Source organism: Somniosus microcephalus, chromosome 19 (genome assembly GCF_052327205.1).
Source record: "Somniosus microcephalus isolate GS21.2 chromosome 19, FLI_Smic_1.0, whole genome shotgun sequence".
Classification (NCBI taxonomy): Eukaryota; Metazoa; Chordata; class Chondrichthyes; order Squaliformes; family Somniosidae; genus Somniosus; species Somniosus microcephalus.
This window is the reverse complement of record NC_141005.1, coordinates 8,020,740-8,045,075: the sequence shown is the minus strand read 5'-3', so window position 1 is coordinate 8,045,075 and position 24,336 is coordinate 8,020,740. Positions and strand designations below refer to the sequence as shown.

Below are 24,336 nucleotides of genomic sequence, written 5' to 3'. Positions count from 1 at the left end.
AGGTCGCGGGTTTGGGAGGGTACTCAACACATCACTTTCACTCAAACGCTTCTCCTTTTCTTTAGGTGCCCCCAGGTCACACATCACTCTCCAACGAAGCAGCTGAGCAGAAACCTGCTCCAAACCGGTGCGTGAGCATTTGGGTAATCAGTTTAGCATAACACAGGAACAGGAGGAGGCCATTCAGCCCCTCAGGCCTGTTCCGCCATTCAATCAGATCATGGCTGATCTGCACCGCAACTCTATTTACCCGCCTTGGCTCCATGTCGCTTAATTCCCTTACCCAACAAAAACCGATCGATCCGAGTCTTGAAAGCTCCGATTGTCCCCCAGCAGCCACAGCCTTTTGGGGGAGAGAATTCCCGATTCCTACCATAGACAATCTAAACAACTATTGCTCACGAAACAAGTTGAAATGACTTTCAATTCACAAGGATTTGTTTCTCAATTACCTGCTGATCCTTTCTGGGGCTGACCGATAGCCACGCTAATTCCAGCGACGGTAACAGGGAGCGTCGTTACGCCCGAGGACACCACCGCGGTCGGGACAGACACAACCGGTGGTTTGGTGAGAGTAACTTGGGCAGTCTGAGCTGGCTGCGTCTGAATCTGCCCCTGAGCTTGAAGCTGTGACGTAGAAACTCTGGCCTTGGGCAAACAAAGAAATATATAAACTTTTCAAAAATAAAAGCCAAGCAGTGTTCAATGACACTGAGCACCAAGGGAGGGACAGCATTACACTGCCTATAATGTGTATAATTTTTTAAAAATACAGCCACAATGTTAACATTAACCCTGTGACTACAGCTCCTGTGAAACTCTCCTTTCTGTCCTCGCATTTTAAGCTTTCAGCTCGCTATCTGCGATGCTGAACATAAGAATTAGGAGGAGTCGGCCATTCGGCCCTGCTCCACCATTCAATAAGATCATGGCTGATCAAACAAGATTAAATAAACTTATATAAACATTCAATACTATATTAACCCAGCAGCACCCTATATAAGCACTTGAAATGTCCTCAATTGATCTTTATTCCCCTCTTTTTCTTGTCCTCCACTCTATATTCCTATTAAGTTTAAGTTTACATTCTTGCTGCCTAATCTCACCCTGTGCGATTTCACAAGCAATAACACAGTACACTGATATTGGGACTTAATTTCTTGACTTAAAAGGGATTATCACAGCCTTTGTATGGCACATCACTAATATGAAGTGTTACCACAAGTTTGATAAATGCTATCATATACCTAATAGAGAATAATATGGAAAATAACAAGCTCCCTGAATGCATTGCCATTTACTTTAACAAAAGCAGAGACAGATTCCTAGAAGGGCACTCACTGACTCAAACCAAACCAAACGTAGAAACAAAAAGCTTAATAAGAGAAAACAGAAGAACATCTAGAAACAAAAAATATAATAAATAGTCAGCATGGATTTCAAAAGGGAAAGTCTTGCTTGGCCAACCGAACTGAATTTTTTGAAGAGGTAACAGAGAGTAGACAAGGGTAACGCAGATGATGTAATTTATCGAGATTTTCAAAAGGCCTTTGATAAGGTACTGCATAATAGACTAATGAATAAGGTCAGGGAATGCAGAGTCAGGGGACAAGTAGCAGAATGGATAGCTAGCTGGCTTCAAGACAGGAAGCAGAGAGTGGGAGTAAAGGGTAGCTCTTCACAGTGGCAGAAGGTGGGTAGTGGTGTTCCACAAGGATCAGTGCTGGGACCACTGCTGGTCACAATTTACATTAACGATTTAGACTTTGGAATCAAAAACACAATTTCTAAATTTGCAGATGACACCAAATTTGGGGGCGGGGGGGGGGGGGGGGAGCCAATACTGAGGAGGACTGCAACAAATTACAAGACGACATTAATAAACTTGCAGAATGTGCATATAATTGGCAAATGAAATTCAACACCGATAAATGTGAAGTATTACATTTTGGTAAGAAAAATAGGGGAAAAGAGAGAAGATTTACAAGGATAATCCCAGAAATGCGAGGGTACACCTATCAGGAAAGATTGAACAGGCTGAGTCTCTTTTCCAAGGCTGAGGGGTGACCTAATAGAGGTTATTAAAACCTTTCATGATTTTAAAGGAGTGGATAGAGAGAGTGTTTCCACTTGTGGGGAAGAGCAAAACTAGAGGCCATCAATATAAGATAGTCACCAAGAAATCCAATAGGGAATTCAGAAGGAACGTCTTTACCCAGAGTGGTGAGAATGTGGAACTCGCTGCCACAGGGAGTGGTTGAAGTGAATAGCAGAGATGCATTTAAGGGGAAGCTAGATAGGCAAATGAGGGAGAAGGGAATAGAGGGTTATGTTGGTAGGGTGAGATGAGGAAAGACGGGAGGAGGCTCGAGTGGAGCATAAACACCGACACGGACTGGTTGGGCCGAATGGCCTGTTTCTGTGTCGTATATCCCATGTAAATTTAATGTTGTGAATGATGTCATTTTTGAGTTTATGTTAGCAAAGGTTATTGTTAAAAGCAAGCCGTACGCTTAGTGATGAACAAAGGTGGTGCATGAAAGGATTTTGAAAAATTATTTTCATTAGACTCAGACGGGCGATCGTCTTCTGGGAGTTTGGAGCGCTCCGATTTCGGAAACAGAAAAGGCAGCCGTGTAGGTAAGTTTAATCCTTTCTTGTGAAATTTGTAACTTTTTGCCAGAAACTTTGGGGAGAATTTTACATCCTCCCCCCCACCCCAACAACCGCAGGACGGGCAGGAGAAGGTCTGGGATCAGATCGGCAAATTTGTGAAACCCGACCCCAACCCGCTGCGAACGCGCCCGCTACCGTTTTAAACGCGGAGGATTTGGGGCGCCCGAGTAACCCGCACCGGTAATATCGGGGCCCTTATTTCCAGCACCAAGCCCTCAGCTGGGAGGGAGCAAGATGCTGGGCGAAAGGACGCTATTTATTTCACTGGCTTGCTGACCGCCCATTTTTGATTCATACTTCCATCCCCGTTTGCCGCTCGCTCCTTGGTAAAGTTCCCAGCCTCAATACCGGCTTGTTGCTGTTTACTGAGTGTGACACTTGAAAAGTGTGATGCACGCTGAATATATTTCTCATCACATACATATTCGCACACAAACATACAAAATCATTTTAACTTCAGTTAGTGGTAGTGCTGAGGAAAATGGACTCATCAGGAAGACAGCACACAGTTCTATGATATAAGCAGTGCCATGGTTTGTGTGAGCAATGAACTACAGGTCTTATACTCACATAGGGATTGGCAATTTGTAATATGGACACAACTTACAATGCGGGCGACTGGGAGATTGGTCACGGCACCAGTGAGGACGGCACTCCTTTGTGTCACCTGTGCCAGCTGTTGCTGCTGCTGTTTCTGTTTCAATTTTATTAACTGTTCCTAATGGAGAAAAAAAGCGCTTTAAAAAAAAATTATACCCACTTACACAACACAGAAACTCCTATTCGCTATAATCGCATCCTACCGAACAATGAGGAACTCTTGTAATTCGTGCAATGCGGGACACGTAACTCACTTGGGTATTTCTAACTTTAAATGGTTTGGTATTGGAAGCATTTCTGGTTGTCACAGGTAGTTGTAACTAAAAATGCACACAAAATTTCACATGCATTGGAAATAAATACAAAAGAATAACACAGAGAAAGAGAGAACGAACTTCCATGACCTCAGGATGTCTCAAAGCGCTTTACAGCCAATGAAGTACTTTTTGAAGTGTAGTCACTGTTGTAATGTAGGAAACGCGGCAGCCAATTTGCGCACAGCAAGCTCCCACAAACCGCAATGTTGTAACGACCAGATCATGTGTTTTAGTGACGTTGTTTGACGGTGAAATATTGGCCAGGACACTGGGGAGAACTCCCCTGCTTCTCTTTGAAATAGTGCCATGGGATCTTTTACATCCACCTGAGAGAGCAGAAGATGCCTCTTTTTTCAATTTTTTTTTATTCGTTCATGGGATGTGGGCATTGCTGACGAGGCCAGCATTTATTGCCCATCCCTAGTTGTCCTCGAGAAGGTAGTGGTGAGCTGCCTTCTTGAACTGCTGCAGTCCGTGTGGTGAAGGTTTAACATTTCACCTGAAAGACGGCACCTCCCACAGTGCAGCACTCCCTCAGTACTGCCCTGGGAGTGTTGGCCTGGATTTTTGTGCTCAAGTCTCTGGAGTGGGCGTGAACCCACAACCTTCCGACTCAGAGGCGACAGTGCTACCCACTGAGCCACAGCTGAATACTGGTGTACAAATGCTCAACCTGTTCATCTGCAATTTCTTCCTCTACTATTTTAGCACAGGCGTTAACCCACTTAAAATAAATTACTTAGAAATTGCCGCTAAAACAGATGACTGTGTTGAGTATTTGTACTGTGGCATCCCACAGCAACATTTCAGGACCAAGATGCAACAGCAATGGAAGTAGACATGTAAATGAAAATGGTACACCTTATTTAAGGAAGGATATACTTGCATTGGAGGCAGTTCAGAGACGGTTCACTAGGTTGATTCCTGAGATGAAAGGGTTGTCTTATGAGGAAAGGTTGAGCCTATACTCATTGGAGTTTAGAAGAATGAGAGGTGATCTTATTGAAACATATAAAATTCTGAGGGGGCTCGACAGGGTAGATGCTAAGAGGATGTTTCCCCTCATGGGGGAATTTAGAACTCGGGGGCATATTTTCACGATAAGAGGTCACCCATTTAAGACGGAGATGAGGAGGAATTTCTTCTCCGAGGGTGGTGAATCTTTGGAATTCTCTTCCCCAGAGAGCTGTGGAGGCGGAGTCAGTGAATATATTCAAGGCGGAGAGTGACAGATATTTGAGCTACAGGGGAGTCAAGGGTTACGGGGAGCGGGCGGGAAAGTGGAGTTGAGGTCAAGATCAGATCAGCCACGATCTTATTGAATGGCTGAGCAGGCTTGAGGGGCCAAATGGCCGACTCCTGCTCCTATTTCTTATGTTATGAAAGTTAATGGTGAAAGACAGAGCCCAAAGCTTTGTTTTGATTACGATCATAAGAATTAGGAGCAGGAGTCGGCCATACGGCCCCTCGAGCCTGCTCTGCCATTCAAGATGATCATGGCTGATCTTCGACCTCAACTCCACTTTCCCGCCCTATCTCCATATCCCTCGATTCTCCTAGAGCCCAAAAATCTATCGATCTCAGTCTTGAATGTACTCAATGACTGAGCATCCACAGCCCCCTGGGGCAGAGAATTCCAAAGATTCTCCACCCTCTGAGGGAAGAAATTTCTCCTTATTCAGTCCTAAATGACCGACCCCTTATCCTGAGACTATGCCCGCTAGTTCTAGACTCTCCAGCCAGGGGAAACAGCTCTCAGCATCAATGACTGATGTTTCCAAGTGTGCAACTGCAACATACTTTGGTTTTTGTAAGACTTCAATTGACAACCTAACACACACAACACTCTCACTGGTGGGGAGAAGCAATGCCCTGGTCAATAGTCGCAACGTTAATCTTACCGGCAGTTTCTGGACTGTCTTCAGCTGGGCCGAGGTTTGAGTCTGGGGCTGGATTTGTTGGACCTGGACTGGCGCTGTCTGGGGTTGTCTGAAGAGCTGAATCTGTGCCTGGGAGATGGGTTTTCCCGTAGTCAGCTGAATGCCTGTAGCTGAGGATAAAAACCCACAAACAAATGCAAGCCGTCAAGGCAGGCTGATGACGATGATCACTCTGGCAGCCACAGAGTTTTATTTATCGCCATTAGAATAAAGTTAAGAGGGGGGAAGAAAGTGTATAAAGCTTAACAGTTTGCCCAAGTGTCAGTTCCTACACTAAATCAAGCTTTAATCAGCATTGCAAATACCTAGACCATATTTCTTGCTTTCAAAAGAAAGTGGAATAACTTCTATAATATATGGTGCTTCTTAATAATTAAAAAGATCCAATATCCACCTTGAAGAGTTTCGCAGAAGTAAATCTAACCAGGGCAAATTATTAATACCGACCCCCCCTTCAATAATGGCTGTGCCATTTCCTAGCACACATCCATGACCATCATAAAATTGAGAGATTGGACATTAATCAACTCTTACTTCGCTAAAGGCAAGCCATGAGCATTAGTCAGTGTTGTAAGGCAGCATCTGTGACCAATCCTAATGCCTACAGCACCACTGATCATGTGCGACGGGGAGGGAGCTTTCAGTATTCTGAATACTTCTACGAAAAAGGTGGCTGAGAAAAGTTAGAAGGGAACGGTAGCACAGTGAACCTGGACTGATGATCCAGAGACATGAGTTCAAATCCCACCAGGGCTGCTGAGGAATTTAAAATTCAGTTAATTAAATAAATCTGGAATAAAGACATAAATCAGTAATGGTGACCGGATTGTCGTTAAAACCCATCTGGTTCACTAATGTCCTTTAGGGACAGAAATCTGCCGTCCTTACCCGGTCTGGCCTATATGTGACTCCAGACCCACAGCAACGTGGTTGACTCTTAACTGCCGTCTGAAATGGCCTAGCAAGACACTCAGTCATCAAGAAGGCGGCTCACCACCGCCTTGAGAAGGCACTTCAGGATAGGCAATAAATGCTGGCTTTCCCAGCAACGTCCACATCCCATGAATGAATTTTAAAAAATGCTGATAGGGTGAGATGAGAGGGGGTGGGAGGAGGAGCATTAACACCAGCATTGGGCCAAATGACCTGTTTCTGTGCTGTACATTCTATGTAAAAGACCATCAGGCCCAAAACACTCATCCCATCCCGGAGTCCAGCCAGCCCTACCAATTCTTTATTCTGGAGGGGGGGGGGGGGGGGGGGGGGGGGGGGAGAAATTCTTCAGTCAATTGAGGAAAAATCTTGGAAACTCCTCCCCAAGGTAGTCGAGCAAGCTTCAAAAGACTGCAGTTGCCCCCATCATTAATCAAATCTCAACCAACAAGAAGCATATTCCCCCCCCCCCCACACACACACATTACATGACTTGGGAATGTCCCCTCAGGAACGGGTCAGGTTTCTTTTTAAAAGGTCTGTAGTGACTCCACACTCAGCACATCTCTCAGTTTGTTTGGGAGGGTGAGGACTCTGCAAAAATACTTCCTTGCATCGAGCTCAACACTTTGCCTACTGATCCAGCAATGACACCAATTTGGCAGAACAACTTCTCGACTACAACAACTTGTATTTATATAGCACCTTTAACATAATAAAATGTCCCAAGGCGCTTCACAGGAGCGATTATCAAAAATTTGACACCAAGCCACATAAGAAGATATTAGGGCAGAAGACCAAAAGCTTGGTCAAGGAGGTAGGTTTTAAGGAGCGGCTTAAAGGTGTCGAGAGAGGTAGAGAGGTTTAGGGAGGGAAATCCAGACACTAGTTGACCATTCAAGTTTAAGACAATACATGATGCACCATTAACACGCGTATGGGGTAACACATGGGGTATTACTGAGAACAGCACTGAAAGATTGAGCGGGCAGTGAGATCAGGATTCATTTTACACAGATAGAGGACATGAAAATAGTCAATGATACAATAGGCAATTCCTGGCATGGCAGAAGTGCAGTAGTTGTCCTACCTGGGGTGACTTGTGTGACCAATGATCTTGTCTGTGACTGCACTGGAGTCAGATTGGTAGACACGACTGCTGCCGCTGCTGTGGCCGTCACTGGGGCCATTGCAGCTCGGACACCCTGGTTGGTTGCTATGGCTACGACTTCTGTTGTAGCAGCAGACGTGGTTACAGTTCGCTGCTGAGCGTGTACGACCTGGGCTGCTGTACCCCCTGCAGACTGAAAACAGGTCAGAGATGTTAGTGCAAAATACTGTCGATCGCGCGCAGACCTGCCGCACCCCCCCCCCCCCCGCACGCCGTCCTGTCCCCACCGCATCGATTACGCACCGTCCTGTCGACCTGCATCGATTACGCGCTGCCCCCCGCATTGATCGCACTGGGTTGGCCGCACGTTAAACACCTCTCCTGATTTTCATTTTGATTGGCTTCGATGGAAAGGAAGTTCAGGAGAGGTGTATAACGGGCAGTCAATCCGATATCGCCCGCTTTACACGGTCATCTAAAGTTAAAATTACCCCCAATTAAATTAAGTAGGTTAACAACTCCACCAAACAGCAGAGAGAAATTCAGACGAAGATCTTAGGTCCTTGGACTATTGTTGTGCATAAAACGGTCTTTGGTAAGGGATCTGTGATGATGGCAAGGAACGGTTCAGGTGGCACAGCAGTTACGGGTGGGCCAGGATCACGTAGAGCGGAAGTGTGCGGGACAAATACACATAAATGTGTCATAACAGGTCACACCATCACTCTGTCTAGCTCTCTCTCACACTCTGCTTACGTAGGGTAGAATGTGGGAGGCCGGCCAGGAGTGCGTCGGAATAGTCAAGTCTAGAGGTAACAAAGGCATGGATGAGGGTTTCAGCAGCGGATGAGCTGAGGCAGGGGCGGAGACCGGCAATGTTATGGAGGTGTGAGTAGGCGGTCTTAGTTAAAGTTCAAATATGACACCAAGGTTGCGAACAGTGTGGTTCAGCATCAGACAGATGTTAGGGAGAGGGATGGAGTCAGTGTCTAGGGAACGGAGTTTGTGGCGGGGACCGAAAACAATGGCCTCGGTCTTCCCAATATTTAATTGCAGAAAATTTCTGCTCACCCAGAACTAGATGTCGGACAAGCAGCCTGACAATTTAAAGATAGTGAAGGGGTCGAGAGAAGTGGTAGTGAGGTAGAGCTGGGTGTCATCAGCGTACATGTGGAAACTGATGCTGTGTTTTCAGATGATGTCGCCAAGGGGCAGCATGTAGATGAGAAATAGAAGGCGGCCAAGGATAGATCCTTGGGGGGACACCAGAGGTAACGATGCAAGACGTGAAGAGAAGCCATTCTGGCTACGATTAGATAGATAAGAATGAAACCAGGCAAGTGCAGTCCTACCCAGCTGGACGATGGTGGAGAGGCGTTGGAGAAGGATGGAGTGGTCAACCGTGTCAAAGGCTGCAGACAAGTTAAGAAGGACGAGGAGTGATAGTTTACCTTTGTCAGTCACAAAGGATGTCATTTGTGACTTTGATAAGAGCCGTTTCGGTACTGTGGCAAGGGCGGAAACCTAATTGGAGGGATTCAAACATGGAGTTGCGGGAAAGATGGGCACGGATTTGGGAGGCGACAACACGTTCAAGGACTTTGGCGAGGAAAGGGAGGTTGGAGATGGGGAGGTAGTTTGTAAGGACGGAGGGGTCAAGGGTTGGTTTTTTGAGGAGGGGTGATGACAGCAGATTTGAGGAGAGGGGGACAATATCTGAAGTACAGAAAGGATATTGCAGCAATTGAAAGGATACAGAAGAGGGAAACCAGAATGATTGAGGGGATGGAGGGATTGGATCATGAGGAGCAATTGTGTAAATTGAGCTTGTTCTCACTGGAAGAGAGAAAGTTGCAGTGATATGATTGCTGTTTTTAGAATTCGAAAGGGACTGGATAATGCCGACCGTGACGAGCTGTTTCACCTCATCCAGAACAGTTGAACCACAGGACACAGCCTGCGCTTGAAGGGGGGTAAATTCAAAACTAATCCGTGGAAACAATATTTCAGTGAGTGAGTGGTCAATCTGTGGAACAGGCTCCCTAGGGAGTCAGTGGAAGCAGTTAGTATTGATTCATTCAAATGCAAATTAGATAGATTTCTTTCAGAAAATAACACATTGGGACACAGTATATGAGTAATCTGAGCCATGATGTGTGGGGAGTGCAGCGTGCTCGGGAGAAACAGGTGACTTTGGACCTCTGGTTCCCAAAGCTCGCCACCACTGGGGGTTTTCCTCGCCTCATGTCTGGGTCTGTTGTGGACTCATTAATAGAGGTTGATCGCTGTGATTGGTCAACAACCCCATTATCGTTATATTGTGCGACTACCGGGATGGGAGAAAGTGATCTCGATGGACCTTGGTCTTTCTTCGTCTAGTAATTCCTGTGTGTGTGTGTTATCTTCTTTCTGTCTCTCATACACTGGTATTGCTCACTTCTTTTCATTCCCTCTGCTCCCTCCCTTCTGCATCTTTCGCTCCATCCTCTTTTGGTTCTCTCATCGTTTCACATTCCTTCTTAATGTTTTCTGTCTCTTTACCGCCTATGTGGTGAAGCCAGGGGAAATGCTAAAGTGTGATGTCTGAAGTGTAACAGGAAGTGCGGCGCTCACAGGAAGCGTAATGCTACTGGCATACCTCATAAGGCTTTGCTCATGGTGAGCTGAAGCATACACCATTTTATAACAATACGGGTGTTACCAACAAAATGTGACGAGGAAAGTGTGACAGGAAGTAAGTGTAACACTTACAGGAAGTGCTGCTACACCCAAGATTTTTATTATATTTATAGATCATTTTCTGCACTGTATTTGAGTAAATTTAAGAATATAGCATTGGAACAGCTAAACTTATTGGAGCACTTACTGCAAGAGTTCCAGGGATAACTTGCTGAGTGAGGCGTTTGTTAATAGGCTGAAACGTACTCTGTTGGACTCCTGCTGGTGTGTTCACAATGACATTGCCTCCAACTGTTGCTAAAAAGAGGAGAATCAATGTGAATGCAAGCAGAAAAGGAGAACTGCGCTGGGCCTGGCCCAATAAATCCTTCACAAAGCAATTACCTACCAGTCTGAATGTTTGTTGTACCGGCTGCTGTTTTAATAGCTCCAGCCTGCTTCAAAACAGAAAAGAAAACCAACCTTAGAGAAACATAATTTAGCTTCGAGCAACCAAAAACCCACAAAGATCTTTTAAAAAAAAAATTTGTTCATGGGATGTGAGCATCGCTGGCTAGGCCAGCATTTATTGCCCATCCCTAGTTGCCCCTTGAGAAGGTGGTGGTGAGCCGCCTTCTTGAACCGCTGCAGTCCGTGTGGTGAAGGTACTCCCACAGTGCTGTTAGGGAGGGAGTTCCAGGATTTTGACCCAGCGACGATGAAGGATCAGCTGATATATTTCCAAGTCAGGGTGGTGTGTGACTTGGGAGGTGGTGGCGTTCCCATGCGCCTGCTGCCCTTGTCCTTCTAGGAAGAGGTCGCGGGTTTGGGAGGTGCTGCCGAAGAAGCCTTGGCGAGTTGCTGCAGTGCATCTTGTAGATGGTGCACACTGCAGCCACGGTACGCCGGTGGTAGAGGGGGTGAATGTTTAAGGTGGTGGATGGGGTGCCAATCATGCGGGCTGCTTTGAATGACTAATAACACAGCATTCATTGTTACACTCTAATGCACCGAGTTAAACCATTGGTGTCCGTGCCTTCAGCCGCCGAGGCCCCGAGCCCTGGAATTCCTTCCCCAAACCTCTCCGCCTCTCTTTCCTCCTTTAAGATGCTCCTTAAAACCTAGCTCTTTGACCAAGCACCTGTCCTAATATCTCCTTGTGTGTCAAACACTGTCTGATAACACTCCTGTGAAGCACCTTGGGGCGTTTTACTGCGTTAAAGGTGCTATATAAATGCAAGTTGTTATTGTTATTAAAGTAACCGTGATCTGAAAACGTAAAGAAACATTTACCAAAGGAAATAAATACATGCACATAGTGGGGCAAGTTCTTACGGTTATTTGGAAGGTCAAATCACATTTCAATTCCCCCAAGCTCCCCCGCCCAATCTAAAGACTGAGATTTACAAATTATTCAGCATGGTTTTTTTTAAATAAATCGAAAAGAATTAAATGTCCAAATCTGGCTGATGGCAGTCTCCCGCAGGCACCTGTTATACAGCGATGTATGCCTGGGTCTTGTGTGAATGAAAATTTAATTTAATCAAAATTAAACAAAAAATACGAATGCTTTAAAATCGAGAAGATGCCTAAACTCTGGCCCGTGAGCCATACCTGGCCCTCGAGCTCTGGCAACTCAATTCTATTTGTTCTATTTCTTATTTTCTGGTTCAACTTTTTGCAACAATTTTTTCTTTATAAACGTGAGTTATGATGATCTGGAATGCGCTGCCTGAAAGGATGGTGGAAGCAGATTCAGTAGTAACTTTCAAAAGGGAACTGGATAAATGCTTGAAAAGGAATAAATTTGCAGCACTATGGGGAAAGAGCAAGGAGGGAGTGAGACTAATTGGGTAGAATCTTTCGAAGAGCAGAACGGCCTCCTTCTGTGCTGTACGATTCGATTATTCCTGCCACACACCCCCCCCACACACACACCACCCCCCCCACACACACCACCCCCCCACACACACACCACCCCCCCACACACACACCACCCCCCCACACACACCACCCCCACACACACACCACCCCCACACACACACACACACACACCACCCCCCCCACACACACCACCCCCCCCACACACACCACCCCCCCACACACACCACCCCCACACACACACACACACACACCACCCCCCCACACACACCACCCCCACACACACACCACCCCCACACACACACACACACCACACACACACACACCACCCCCACACCACACATGGAGAGAAAAGCCTCAATGAAGGAGGAGCAAAAGAAAACAATCTTTCTTACCAGCACTGCGGTGTTGGCAACTGTGGATACAGCAGTCTGTACGACGTTTTGAGACTGCTGAGCCACTGGCGCCTGCGCGCCCTGTTGCTGTTGAACAGTTGTCTGGGTATTTTGCTGAGCTTGCTGCTGTGCCAGTTGTTGGGCCCTCTGTTGTTCTGCTAAAGCCTTTACGTTCATTAAAAAAATATATACACATAATTAATACATGTAAGAACATTTTAAAGCAAATTTCATTCCAATTCAGTATTGCTCCTGGTTTTTGCAGGCATGGTTTTCAGCAAACCTACAAACTGCTGCAATTGAAATAAAAAACCTGCAAATGTTGGAAATCTTAAATAAAAGCAGAAAATACTGGAAACACAGCAGGTCAGTCAATATCTGTAAAGAGAAAAGCCAGGTCGTGACATTTCAGGGCTAGAGAATCATAGAATGGTTACAGCACAGGAGGCGGCGCGGTCGAGCCCATGCTGGCTCACTGCAAGAGCACTTCAGCTAGTCCCACTCCCCCACCCTTTCCCCATAGCCCTGCAATTTTTTTTCCTTCATGTACTTAATAGTGGGTAGCACTCTCCCCTCTGAGTCAGAAGGTTGTGGGTTCAAAGTCCCATCGAGCCTTGAGCACAAAAATCTAGGTTGACACTCCCAGTGCAGTGCTGAGGGAGTGCTGCACTGTCGGAGGTGCCGTCTTTCGGATGGGACGTTAAACAGGTGGACGAAAAAGATCCCCCGGCACTATTTCGAAGGAGGGCAGGGGAGTTCACCCCGGTGTCCTGGCCAATATTTATCCTTCAATCAACATCATTAAAACAGATTATCTGGTCATCATCACATTGCTGTTTGTGGGAGCTTGCTGTGTACAAATTGGCTGCCACTTTCCTACATTACAACAGTGACCACACTTCAAAAAAAAAAGTACTTCATTGGCTGTAAAGCACTTTGGGACGTCCAGTGGTCGTGAAAGGTGCAATATAAATGCAACTATTTCTTTTTGACCCTTGATCAGCTGAAAGATATATACCCAAAACATCCTAACTGGTCTCTTCTCTATACAGCTGCTGACTGACTTGCTGTGTATTTCCAGCATTTGAAGTTTCTGGACATTGCTACCGTTTGTTAACCTGTCACCATAAGCACAGTCTACACTTAAACTGATTTGACATCGGACTTTGCATTATGTCCAGCTGAATTCTACTTGAACAACCCACCACCAACCCGTCTCAAATCTAGGCGGCCATTCTGGACCGTCGCCAAAGCCCTTCAGCGATCTCCCCTCAGCCTTGATGACCGATGGTGAAATGCTTGGAAGAACTGTGACACACGGAATTAATTCCTTATAGAGGACCCCACAGTCCAACCTGAAGGATCAAACCTTCCTCACAAACAGTGGACAACCATCAACCACCTCAGAACCGGTCATGGTAGATGCTGCCACCTTCTCCATAGATGGACGATTAAAGCATCCCCATCATGAGACTGTGGAGATCCTAATCAGACCCTGGAGCATGTCATTGAGCACTGCCCACAGAGGAAATTCGCAGGTAGCCCACAAGATATCCACACTGTTACACCGGAAGCTTTGGCCTGGATATCCGACTTAGATATTGATATTTAATTTGCTTTGCTACTACCATAGGAAATAAGTCACTTCATTTCAACATGTTTAACTGTTGTTATTTATGGTTTAATTCATGTTATTTACAATTCAATTCTTTTAGTACAAAAATGACAGTGCATCATCAGTGAAGTGTATACCCAATATGTCTCTCAAAGCAAAGAAACTTAGGACAAGCTGCACACAATGCACAACCTAATCTTACTAATACTTTTCTCAAATGTATCTACTCAAAGAAAAATGACTGGTCAATTATGATAATAATGCCTATTTTTAATTATCTAGTTAATGTTTGCACTTAAAAACACAAGGCAACATTTATTAATAGAATATCAACTCAGGAACACCATACTGTAAAAGTCTACCTAACAAATTGTTGCAGGATATGCAAGTCTACTTTGTGATCTGTATTCCGATAACTTTCTGATCAAGCTATTCACATTATTACCTCACAGTCTTGAGTAAAACTGGTGCCGAGGACTGGTTATAAGTTACATTTTTAACTTTTGATAATTTCTACACTGATTATTTACTTTCCATTGCATTCGTAAGACAATGTGCCATAATATTTATATTTTACACAATTGCAAGCACTAACCTTTTTCTCTTTAGCTATACGCTCGGCTCTTAGTGAGGCGACCTGGATTGGTGGCAGAGGCTTGTCATAGTTGATTCCACTAAAACAGTTAAATGAATAAAATGTTACACATGCTCTCCAGTATTCAGCTTTCCATAGAATACACAGCACAGAAACAGGCCATTCGGCCCAACCAGTCCATGCCAGCGTTTATGCTCCACTCGAACCTCCTCCCATATCTAACTCTATCAAACATAACCATCGATTCCCTTCTCCATTATGTGTTTATCGAGCTTCCCCTTAAAAGCATCTCTGCTATTCGCCTTAACCACTCCCTGTGGTAGCGAGTTCCACATTCTCACCACTCTCTGGATAAAGAAGTTTCTTCTGAATTCCCTACTGGATTTATTATCCACAGATGCTGCCTGATCTGCTAAGTATTTCCAGCATTTTATGTTTTTATTTTATATTTCTGGCCCCTAGTTCTGGTCTCGCTCACATGTGGAAACATCTTCTCTACGTCTACCCTATCAAACCCCTTCATAGTGTTAAAGACCTCTATCAGGTTACCTCTCAGTCTTCACTTTTCTAGAGAAAACAGCCCCAGCCTGGTTCAGTCTTTTCTGATAGTTATAGTCTCTCAGTTCTGGTATAATCCTTGTAAATCTTTTTTGCACCTTCTCCAGTGCTTCTATCATTTTTATAATGTGGAGACCAGAACTGTTCACAGTACTCCAAGTGTCCTGGTAGGTATAACCTCGTATATCTGGTATCATCCAAATATATGCCAAACAAAAATCAAAAGGAGCTAAAACAGCAAAAACTACTAAAAGTTTCCAGACCTCTCGGCCAACACAGACGCGTGCTTCGGATTTTTCTGGAAAGGATTCATTCCAAGCCTAGAAAACAAAGCAGATCATTAAAGATTCCAGTGGTCGTACAGAGAAAACGCGACATCAGCTTAGAAATCTAGGTCGACAACGTTTACATACAAATGTTTTCACATGCGCGTGCTACATTCCTGTGGGTCATATTTTTACACAGAAATTAACCTAATTTTAAAATCCTGTACAGGAAGCAAGCACACAGGAGTGCAGTGCGAGTGTGTAAAGTCCTTTTATGTACACTGCGTCAATTGCAATTTTTACCCTGTGGATTTGAATGCTGTTTTCACACCTCAAATACCTTTGAGCACACAACTGGGTCCGAGTGCAGGCAATTCAAAAGCACGCCATAAATTTTGGAACATTTAGCATATGCCCGCCTTTAAAATCACAAGTCTGCAGTTTCATCTCCATTTTCTTCCTTTAGAAATCTGCAGCCACTGCCATCTCCCACCAGTTATCTTGTCCTTGGAGCAAGAGATTGGGACAGGCTGTGCCATGAATCTCTCCATAGCACTACAAACAAACGGTGATGGGCAAACAGTTGACAATGTTAATTATATTAAAATGGTGTATAGCAATTGGGTGTTAATGGGATTCAGGTGCTGGGAATTAATTGGGGGCTCTCGCTCTCATATTTGGGAGTAGGCTGGGGAAGGGTTGCAAGCTGATCTTGAGGGTGTACAGCAACATTCCCTCTCATTTTTTATAGCGCTGTACGGCCCCTTTAAAGGGCTGCGCGGGCCATTCAGAACATCGTACATGCATGGTTTTTACATTGAAAAGTCGGCAGCGCGGGTTCCCTGGAGCGCTGCGCAGCTTAAAGGGAATGTTGGTGCACAGTGTGTAATGTGTGTCTCTGTAATAAAGGCTTGTAAATAACTAAAGACTAGGTTCTAGTGTTCTATCCTTCACCACCTGGCTAACCGACTCTTACAGTTTCAAGTTTCAGCCCGAGAGAATCTTTCTTCTCATTGGGGAGGCAGATCTTTTTAGCACAGTGGTCACATACTCCAGCAAGACATAAACTTTCCCAAGTTACACAAGTTAAGATCGAGTGCCAGTCAAAATGAAATTGGAGCTATTTTGGGAGTACTGTACCGTGAAAAGAAAAACGTGCATTTGTACAGCGCATTTCAGGAACTCAGGGTGTCCCAAAGCGCACCACAACCAAATAAGCACTTTTGAAGTGTAGTCACTATTGCAATGTAGGAAACACGGCAGCCAATTTGTACACAGCAAGATCCCACAAACAGCAATGAAATAAATCACTTGATAATCTGTTTTAGTGATATTGGTTGAGGGATAAATATTGGCCAGGACACCGGTAAGAACTCCCCCTGCTCTTCTTTGTAGTGTCGTGGGATCTTTTACATCCACCTGAGGGGACAATCAGGGCCTTAATTTAATATCTCATCCGAAAGACTGCACCTCCGACAGTGAAGGACTCTATCAGCACTGCAGAGAAGTGTCAGCCTAGATCATATGCACAAGTCTCTGGAGTGGGAACCTACGACCATCTGACTCCGAGACGAGAGTGCTACCATCTGAGCCAAGGGTGATAATTAATGTCTATGTCCTTCAGAGACATCTCAGCCTCAGTGATTAAAAGAGTTACATGGGAAAACTAAATTTGTTACCGAGAAGTTAAGATGAAGGGACCCAAAATATTAATCTTCTCTCTTTTGGATACTGACTGCCATGCATTTCCATTTTTCTAATCTGCAACTTTATTTTTCCTGTCGCCACCTGATTAAAAAGAGCTTTCATTCTGCACCAAAAACTCATAGGTTACCTACTGAACTGCAATATTAATTGTTACCTATCCAAAAAGACACCAACTTTCAGCCTTTAGTATGTTCTACAACCACTGGTGAAGCACTTCTAAACATCACCTACAGAATACAACATGCTATTGGAATATATATATATATATAAATATATATATTTTCTCAAGCCTGTGCCTGAAGGCGGGTAGATTCAAAACTAATCTGCAGAAATATTATTTCAGTGAGTGAGTGGTCAATCTATGGAACAGGCTCCCTAGGGAGATGGTGGAAGCAGTTAATAGTAATCCGTTCAAATGCAAATTAGATAGATAAAATAACACTGTGGGATAGAGTACATGAGTAATCTGAGCCATGACGTGTGGGGAGTGCAGCGAGCTCGGGAGGAACAGGTGACTTTGGACGATAGCAAAATACTGCAGATGCTGGAAATCTGAAATGACAACAGAAAATGCTGGAAAAACTCAGCAGGTCAGGCAACATCCGTGGAGAGAAATTTGAGTTGACGTTTCGGGTCGAAACCCTTCTTCAAAACTGGAAAGAAAATAAAATAGATCGAAGGCAAGACTGCGATTGAACAAAAGAAGAAAAAGAGACAATAAAAGGTATTCGAAGCCAGACGAGATGGTAATAGGCCCATGGAGACAAAAGGCAGCCGAGATTAGGTGTGAAGTGTACTGGCAGGTAAGAGACAGCTGCCAGGTGGGAGCTCTCCCCCACTGGGGGTTTTCCTCGCCCCATGTCTGGGTCTGTTGTAGACTCATTGATAGAGATTGATCGCTGTGATTGGTCAACAACCCCATTATCGTTGGACTCCCAGGATGGGAGAAGGCGAACTCGATAGGAATTTCTAGGCAAGAAAAGTCCATGTTCCTAATACAATGAAGAACACTTACATAGGTTTGATTGGCGGGCTTCTTTTGCCAGCTATAAGCTTCACCAGCTCAAAGTGGCTTGTGAAGAGCTGTGTATGCATAACACTCTCATCCTGTGCATAGATTTGGCTGGTTCGCAATGGGCGACTGTTCTTGTTCTTTAAATAAAATACAAACAAACACCAGTTTTGATTTATGATTTGCATCTTATTAAAGTACAAACGATTGAGCAATGAATTACAAAAAAGGATGAACCCACCTTGTAAATGCTTTTTGTTTTTTTCTTTGGATTCGCATCGTATATCAACTGCAAGTGAACGAGAACAGAGTCAGTAAACTTTCCAGTCATCTGCTCAACGCCAAGAATCAACACAGTGAAAAGGCAAGATTTTACTGAGTAATGAAGCAGAAGCCACGGAAATACACGTTGACATCAGTCAGAAACTGTGCCGCTACTTTCAGAGCAAAGTAGGGTTTGAGCAATCTGAACTCTCCTTACAATGGGACGGCCCGACTGCCCGACTGCCTCTCTTCCTCAGTGGCTTCGTTCCACTTGCTGCTGAAATTAACTTTCGTTTCTCCATACTGACTTCCCTGAGCAGAGAGGTCAATAACCAGGGGGCAGAGATTGAAAGTAATTGGTAGAAGGATTAGAGGGGAGTAGAGGAGAACTGTTTTCACCCAGAGGGTGGTGGGGGTCTGGATGGTGAACCAAAGAGAGGAGAAACTAGGGTTGGTGACCATAAGGTTTGTCAGAGTTGGGTTTTAAGCAGCGTCTTAAGTCTTAAAGGAGTGAACGTCTTAAAAGAGTTGAAGGAGGTAGAGAGGCAGAAGGGTTTAGGGTGGGAATTCCAGGGCATGTCCAATGAAGACCAATGGTGGGGCAAAAGGGGTGGGGGAATGCCCAAAAGGCCAGAGTCAGAGTAATGGAGAATTCGGGGTGGCGGTGTTGTTCCATCTAAGGTCCAAGTACATCATCTGACAAACTCTTTCTACATCTTCCCGGTGTTAACATCGAGACTCATGGTACTCGAGTTTATTATTATGAAGGGTCATTGAGCTGAAACGTTAACTCTGTTTCTCTCTCCACGGATGCTGCCTGACCTGCTGAGTATTTCCAGCATTTTCTGTTTTTATTTCAGAACTTCTACCCGTGCAACTTTCCTCCCTCCTGCAAACTTTAGCTTTTTAAAACTCAAAGCTATTGGTCAGCTTAATCCTTCGTTGCTGACTGCTCCTATCTTCTCTTACTTTCTCCAGCCTTAGTCATGTCCTGTACAATCCGAATATTAAAAAATGATGTACCGGCACTACCCTACATGCAATGCTCCCTTTAAAGTTGCGTGGCCGCGCAGCACAGCCGGCTCAGCGGTTTTTAAATGCAAAAACTGCGCGTGCGCGGATTTTTGAATGAGCCAAGCGGGCCAAAAAAAATTAGAAGGAACATTACCTACATGCCCTGTTCTTAAAAAAAAAAGCTACCATAATCAAAAAAGCCTATTTGCACAGTTGTGTAATTTACAAGTTCCTTGCCATTTTAAGATTTTAAAAATGTAAAGAAATTTGCTCCTCTTCTGAAATAACTTTCTAAAGCTCTTGATCTGCTGCAAAATCAGCCCTTAAAAAAAGGTCAACCTTTTGCTCTATGCCGTTTTAACAAATATCCTTACCCACACTATTTACTTTCATCGCTAATCTGCAGCCCAGCATGAATTGGAATTGCAGCATTTCTATTGTTAGACCTCAGTAATGTACAGCAGTGGGCCATCGCGTGACACTTGCCCACATGTTGTGTGCTGCACTTCCCTTTTCTGCTGCGTGCTACGTGCGATTCTCTTGGCACAGGTTTTGTTCACTGCTGCTCTTCGCCACCTATACTAATCGGAATCATTTCTCAGGCGCCGCTTCTCTCTCTGGTCCTGCTGAATGCAGCACGTTTCTCGGAACAACGGTTGTCGCTGCTCTGCAGCAGCAGCGCCAATCAGAACGGCGGCACTTTCAACCGTTGCACCGTTATGCAAGCCCTTGCTTTGGGTCGGCATGCATTGCTTTCTGACTGGCGCAGTGCTGCTAAAGGCTGCATCTCACCAGGAGGAATGGGGCAGCAAAATGCAGAAACCCTCTTGACAACTTGATGTTGCGCACAATGCGCTTGATGAACAGACATACAAACTGGGAAATTCTCATGACTGTTTGAACCCGAAAATGAGAGAGAAATATATCGGCCTCAGCTGGAGTATTGCGGACAATTCTGGGCACCACACTTCAGGAAGGGCGTCAAGGGGCTGGAGAGGGTGCAGAGATTTACTGGAATGGTACCAGGGATGAGGGACTTCAGTAACTTTTCCCACCAAAAAATTGGATAAATACTTGAAACGGAAAAATTTACAGGACTATGGGGAAAGAGCAGGGGGAGTGGGACTAATTGGAGAGCTCTTAAAGAGCCGGCACAGGCACGATGGGTCGAAGGGCCTCCTTCTGTGTTGTACGATTCGATGGGACGTCAGATACCCAGTCACTACCGAGTTACCTGATCTCAGTCAGGGTGATGGCAGGGGCACTGCAACTTGCCTCAGCAACCCTCGATTTGGGAGGGGGGCGGGGGAGAAAGGAAAAGAGAGCCATGATTCGCAGATCTGATCGCCATCCGACAACTTTCATTGGAAGTGCGTTTGGGAGGGTGGGGAAGGGGAGGGGAGCAGGAACGGGTGCGACTGCGATGTCGCCCATTGTTGAATTGCCTGATGCAGCAATACCCTGGGCACGGGAATGAAGACAACAAGTACAGTGTAAATTACAAGAGAAAAACTGTCCAATTATATTCATTAAGAAAAGACTGTAATGATGGCGGCATTAACCTGCAGTGGTTTTTGCACAAGGATTTATCCGGCTATAATTCTGGCAGATAAATCGGGGAAGGCAGATCATTTGAAGTGAAAAATAAAGCTCGTGCCACCAATGTTCCCTGTAAAAATTTTTGGGTGCGCGGTCCCTTTAACGGGCAGCGCGGCCCATTCAAATTTCCACGCCTGCGCAGGACCTCCAGACCACTGCGCAGCTTAATGGGGAACATTGCGTGCCACTATATTAGGCTTGGACCTCTATTTCCCACATTACGAGCAAACTAAACGCGACAACCCACCAGAGTGGCATTGCTACATTTCAATTAAGTTACAGAGGCGACTACACAAGGCCTTTAGAGTGAGCTGCACATGAGCAGTCAACACCTGACCTGCCTCTGGAGCAAGACTCCCCCCCCCACTTCCAAGGAATCTCAGCTGTCGCGCAAATGTAGCCAAAGTTTGCACCTAAAGTCACAGTCGTGCAAACAACTCCGATGGGAACCAGAAGCATTCTTTTTGCCCACATCAATACAATCACTGCATTAGACTATTTGATCAGAATAACACTGCGTCTTCGGACCGCACTTTCTGCAGTCACAGCAATTACAGTACAGAAGGAGACAACTCGGCCCATTGCTCCTGTGTCGGTGCTAAACCTTCAACTCAAGCTGTCTAATCTCAACCCATTGCCTGCCCTTTCTCATTTTTATTTTATTGGCTTCCTTTTCAAATACTTTTCCAATTCCCGTTTGAATGGCGTTGTAGCCTTTGCTCCAATAGCACCCGAGAGTGAAGCATCTCACTCTTAATGCCCCTCAGTATTAAAGAATTGCTTCTAACTTTTCCCTTTAAATAAATCTGTGTGCCCTGGGCTTCAAAAGACAATCTATGTGAACCAGACGATGAACACAGTATATAGACTTTTGCAGCTCGCCCTGAATGATAAACTATCTAAATGTGTAAATGCGTGCAGTTATCGAAGGTCTAGTGCCTCTTACCTTTCCTTCTTCCCTCGGTATTATGACGTTCTCGTACCGGTTGCGGCACTGTTTAGGTGATCGGTATATGCGGCTACAGGAGTTAACAACGTCGCTGACGAGATCCCAGTTGGGTGTGTGTGCCGGGGAGATGATGGCCAGGTTTAAAGGCAACTCCAGCAACTGCTTCACAGCCTATCGGCAACAAACAATGAACAACGCAATAAAAATTCCTCCATTAACAACGAAACCATGGAATAGTTCACATATTTGCTGACATATTCGACATGCAAACAACACCCCCCATCTTCCACAATACTGTGCTAATAGGAAGGGTTACAATGTGTTGAGGTAACAGGTAGATTTGGTCGGAGCAGCTTTTCACTCCTTTAAAATGACGGGGTTGAATTTCAGCGGGGGCTCTCCCGACCATAGAACGATGCAGCACAGGAGGAGGCCATTCGGCCCATCGTGCCGGTGTCGGCTCTTTGAAAGATTCCCTCCAATTAGTCCCACTCCCCCCTGCTCTTTCCCCAGAGCCCAGCAAATTTTCTCCTCTTCAAGTATTTATCCAATTCCCTTTGAAAGTTACGACTGAATCTGCTTCTACCATCCTCAGGCAGCGCGTTCCAGATCACAACAAACCGCTGGGTAAAAAAATTCTCATTTCACCTTTGGCTCTTTTGCCAATTATCTTCAATCTGTGTCCTCTTACTGACCCTCCTGTCACTGGAAGCAGTTTCTTCTTATTTACTCCATCAAAACCTTACAGGATTTTGAACACCTATTAAATCTCCCTTTAACCTTCTCTGCTCCAAGGAGAACAACCCCAACTTCTCCAGTCGCTCCACACAACTGAAGTCCCTCATCCCTGGTGCCATTCTAGTAAATCTCCTCTGCACCCTCTCCAAGGCCCTTCCTAAAGTGTGGTGCCCAGAATTGGCCGTAACTTCACCAAAAGATCAGCGGAAACCCTGTAAACACCGTATACGCCATTTCTCCAGGATCTCCCACTGAATAACACTGGAAGGTCTGGAGAATCCCCCATGGAAAATTCAACCCCAAGGATTTTAATAAACACCAGAGTCATTCTCCCGTAGATTGTATCTCCCTCTCCAAGAGGGGGCAGGGGAGATATGGGGTGATCCACGCGACCCTGCGCCCATTGCTTTGCGATGCAACGCATTTGCACTTCACTGTTCAATTGAATTGACAAGGTGAGAGAGGATCCAATGTCAGCATCAAGCACTTCCAGATCAGGGTCTCCACAACGTACCATAAACCCAGCGTCAGAGAGCTGCACAGTGTGAATTCCTCCATTCATCGCACCAGCTTCTCCGAGTGAAGTACTGAGTTGCCAGAAGTTGTGTGTTGTGGATCCAATTGACTCTACTCACGCTCCATAGACCCGTGAGACTTTACAGCAAAGGAGGAGGCCATTCGGCCCGTGTGTCTGCTGCCTCTCTGCTACAGCAATCCTACTCCTAGCAAATAGTCTCCTTATAGCCAGAAGATGCACCTCTCCCATTAGCCCAAGTTAAAATTAAATTCTGACAGCAGAGGTGCAAGGATAATCCACAGGCCACCTCGTCCCCTTCTGCAAATAATATTCTTGGAATCTGCACGTTAGTTTGGCAGAATATCAACAACTAACCCTGTGCATCGGCTAGGCAACAGCTCATCGTCATGCAGCAAACCGTCCGGACAGGACACGAGCTTTTTTCTTTTGATACGGAGACGGCGGGAGGAATAAAGAAACAGATTTCTACCACGTTAACTACTGACGACCAGAGACAAAGATTTAATTCATTTTTGGATTTTTTTACTTTCATAAATGACTCCCGACCCCTCTCCACCAGCGCCCCCGACCCCCCTCCACCATCGCCCCCAACCCCCCCCACCAGCGACCCCCGACCCCTCTCCACCATCGCCCCCGACCCCCCCCCACCAGCGACCCCCGACCGCACCCCCCCCTCCACCAGCAGCCCCCGACCTCCCCCCCTCCACCAGCGGCCCCCGCCTCCACCAGCGGCCCCCGACCCCCCCTCCACCAGCGGCCCCCGACCCCCCCCACTCCACCAGTGGCCCCCGACCTCCCCCCCCCTCCACCAGCGGCCCCCGACCCCCCCCCCCCACTCCACCAGCGGCCCCCGACCCCCCTCCACCAGCGGCCCCCGACCCCCACCCCCCTCCACCAGCGGCCCCCGACCCCCCCTCCTCCACCAGCGGCCCCCGACCCCCCCTCCTCCACCAGCGCCCCCCCGACCCCC

General features: G+C 45.8%; 1 protein-coding gene across 9 annotated transcripts in view; it reads right to left on the bottom strand.

Moving 5' to 3' along the window:
- Positions 1 to 24,336, bottom strand: part of ep400 (E1A binding protein p400) — a 164,821-nt gene that overhangs the window by 9,084 nt on the left and 131,401 nt on the right. For 8 of the 9 annotated variants that reach the window (XM_086011917.1, XM_086011920.1, XM_086011919.1 and 5 more), the window contains 12 exons: positions 22,088 to 22,261; positions 18,506 to 18,553; positions 18,268 to 18,404; positions 15,543 to 15,599; positions 14,722 to 14,800; positions 12,512 to 12,676; positions 10,645 to 10,693; positions 10,444 to 10,553; positions 7,557 to 7,770; positions 5,495 to 5,643; positions 3,284 to 3,394; positions 453 to 648 (listed from right to left, as the gene is read on the bottom strand). In XM_086011917.1, coding sequence (XP_085868043.1) covers positions 453 to 648; positions 3,284 to 3,394; positions 5,495 to 5,643; positions 7,557 to 7,770; positions 10,444 to 10,553; positions 10,645 to 10,693; positions 12,512 to 12,676; positions 14,722 to 14,800; positions 15,543 to 15,599; positions 18,268 to 18,404; positions 18,506 to 18,553; positions 22,088 to 22,261 — 1,489 coding nt within the window. The remainder of the gene's footprint in view (positions 1 to 452; positions 649 to 3,283; positions 3,395 to 5,494; positions 5,644 to 7,556; positions 7,771 to 10,443; positions 10,554 to 10,644; positions 10,694 to 12,511; positions 12,677 to 14,721; positions 14,801 to 15,542; positions 15,600 to 18,267; positions 18,405 to 18,505; positions 18,554 to 22,087; positions 22,262 to 24,336) is intronic. The other variant, XM_086011918.1, reaches the window with a different exon arrangement.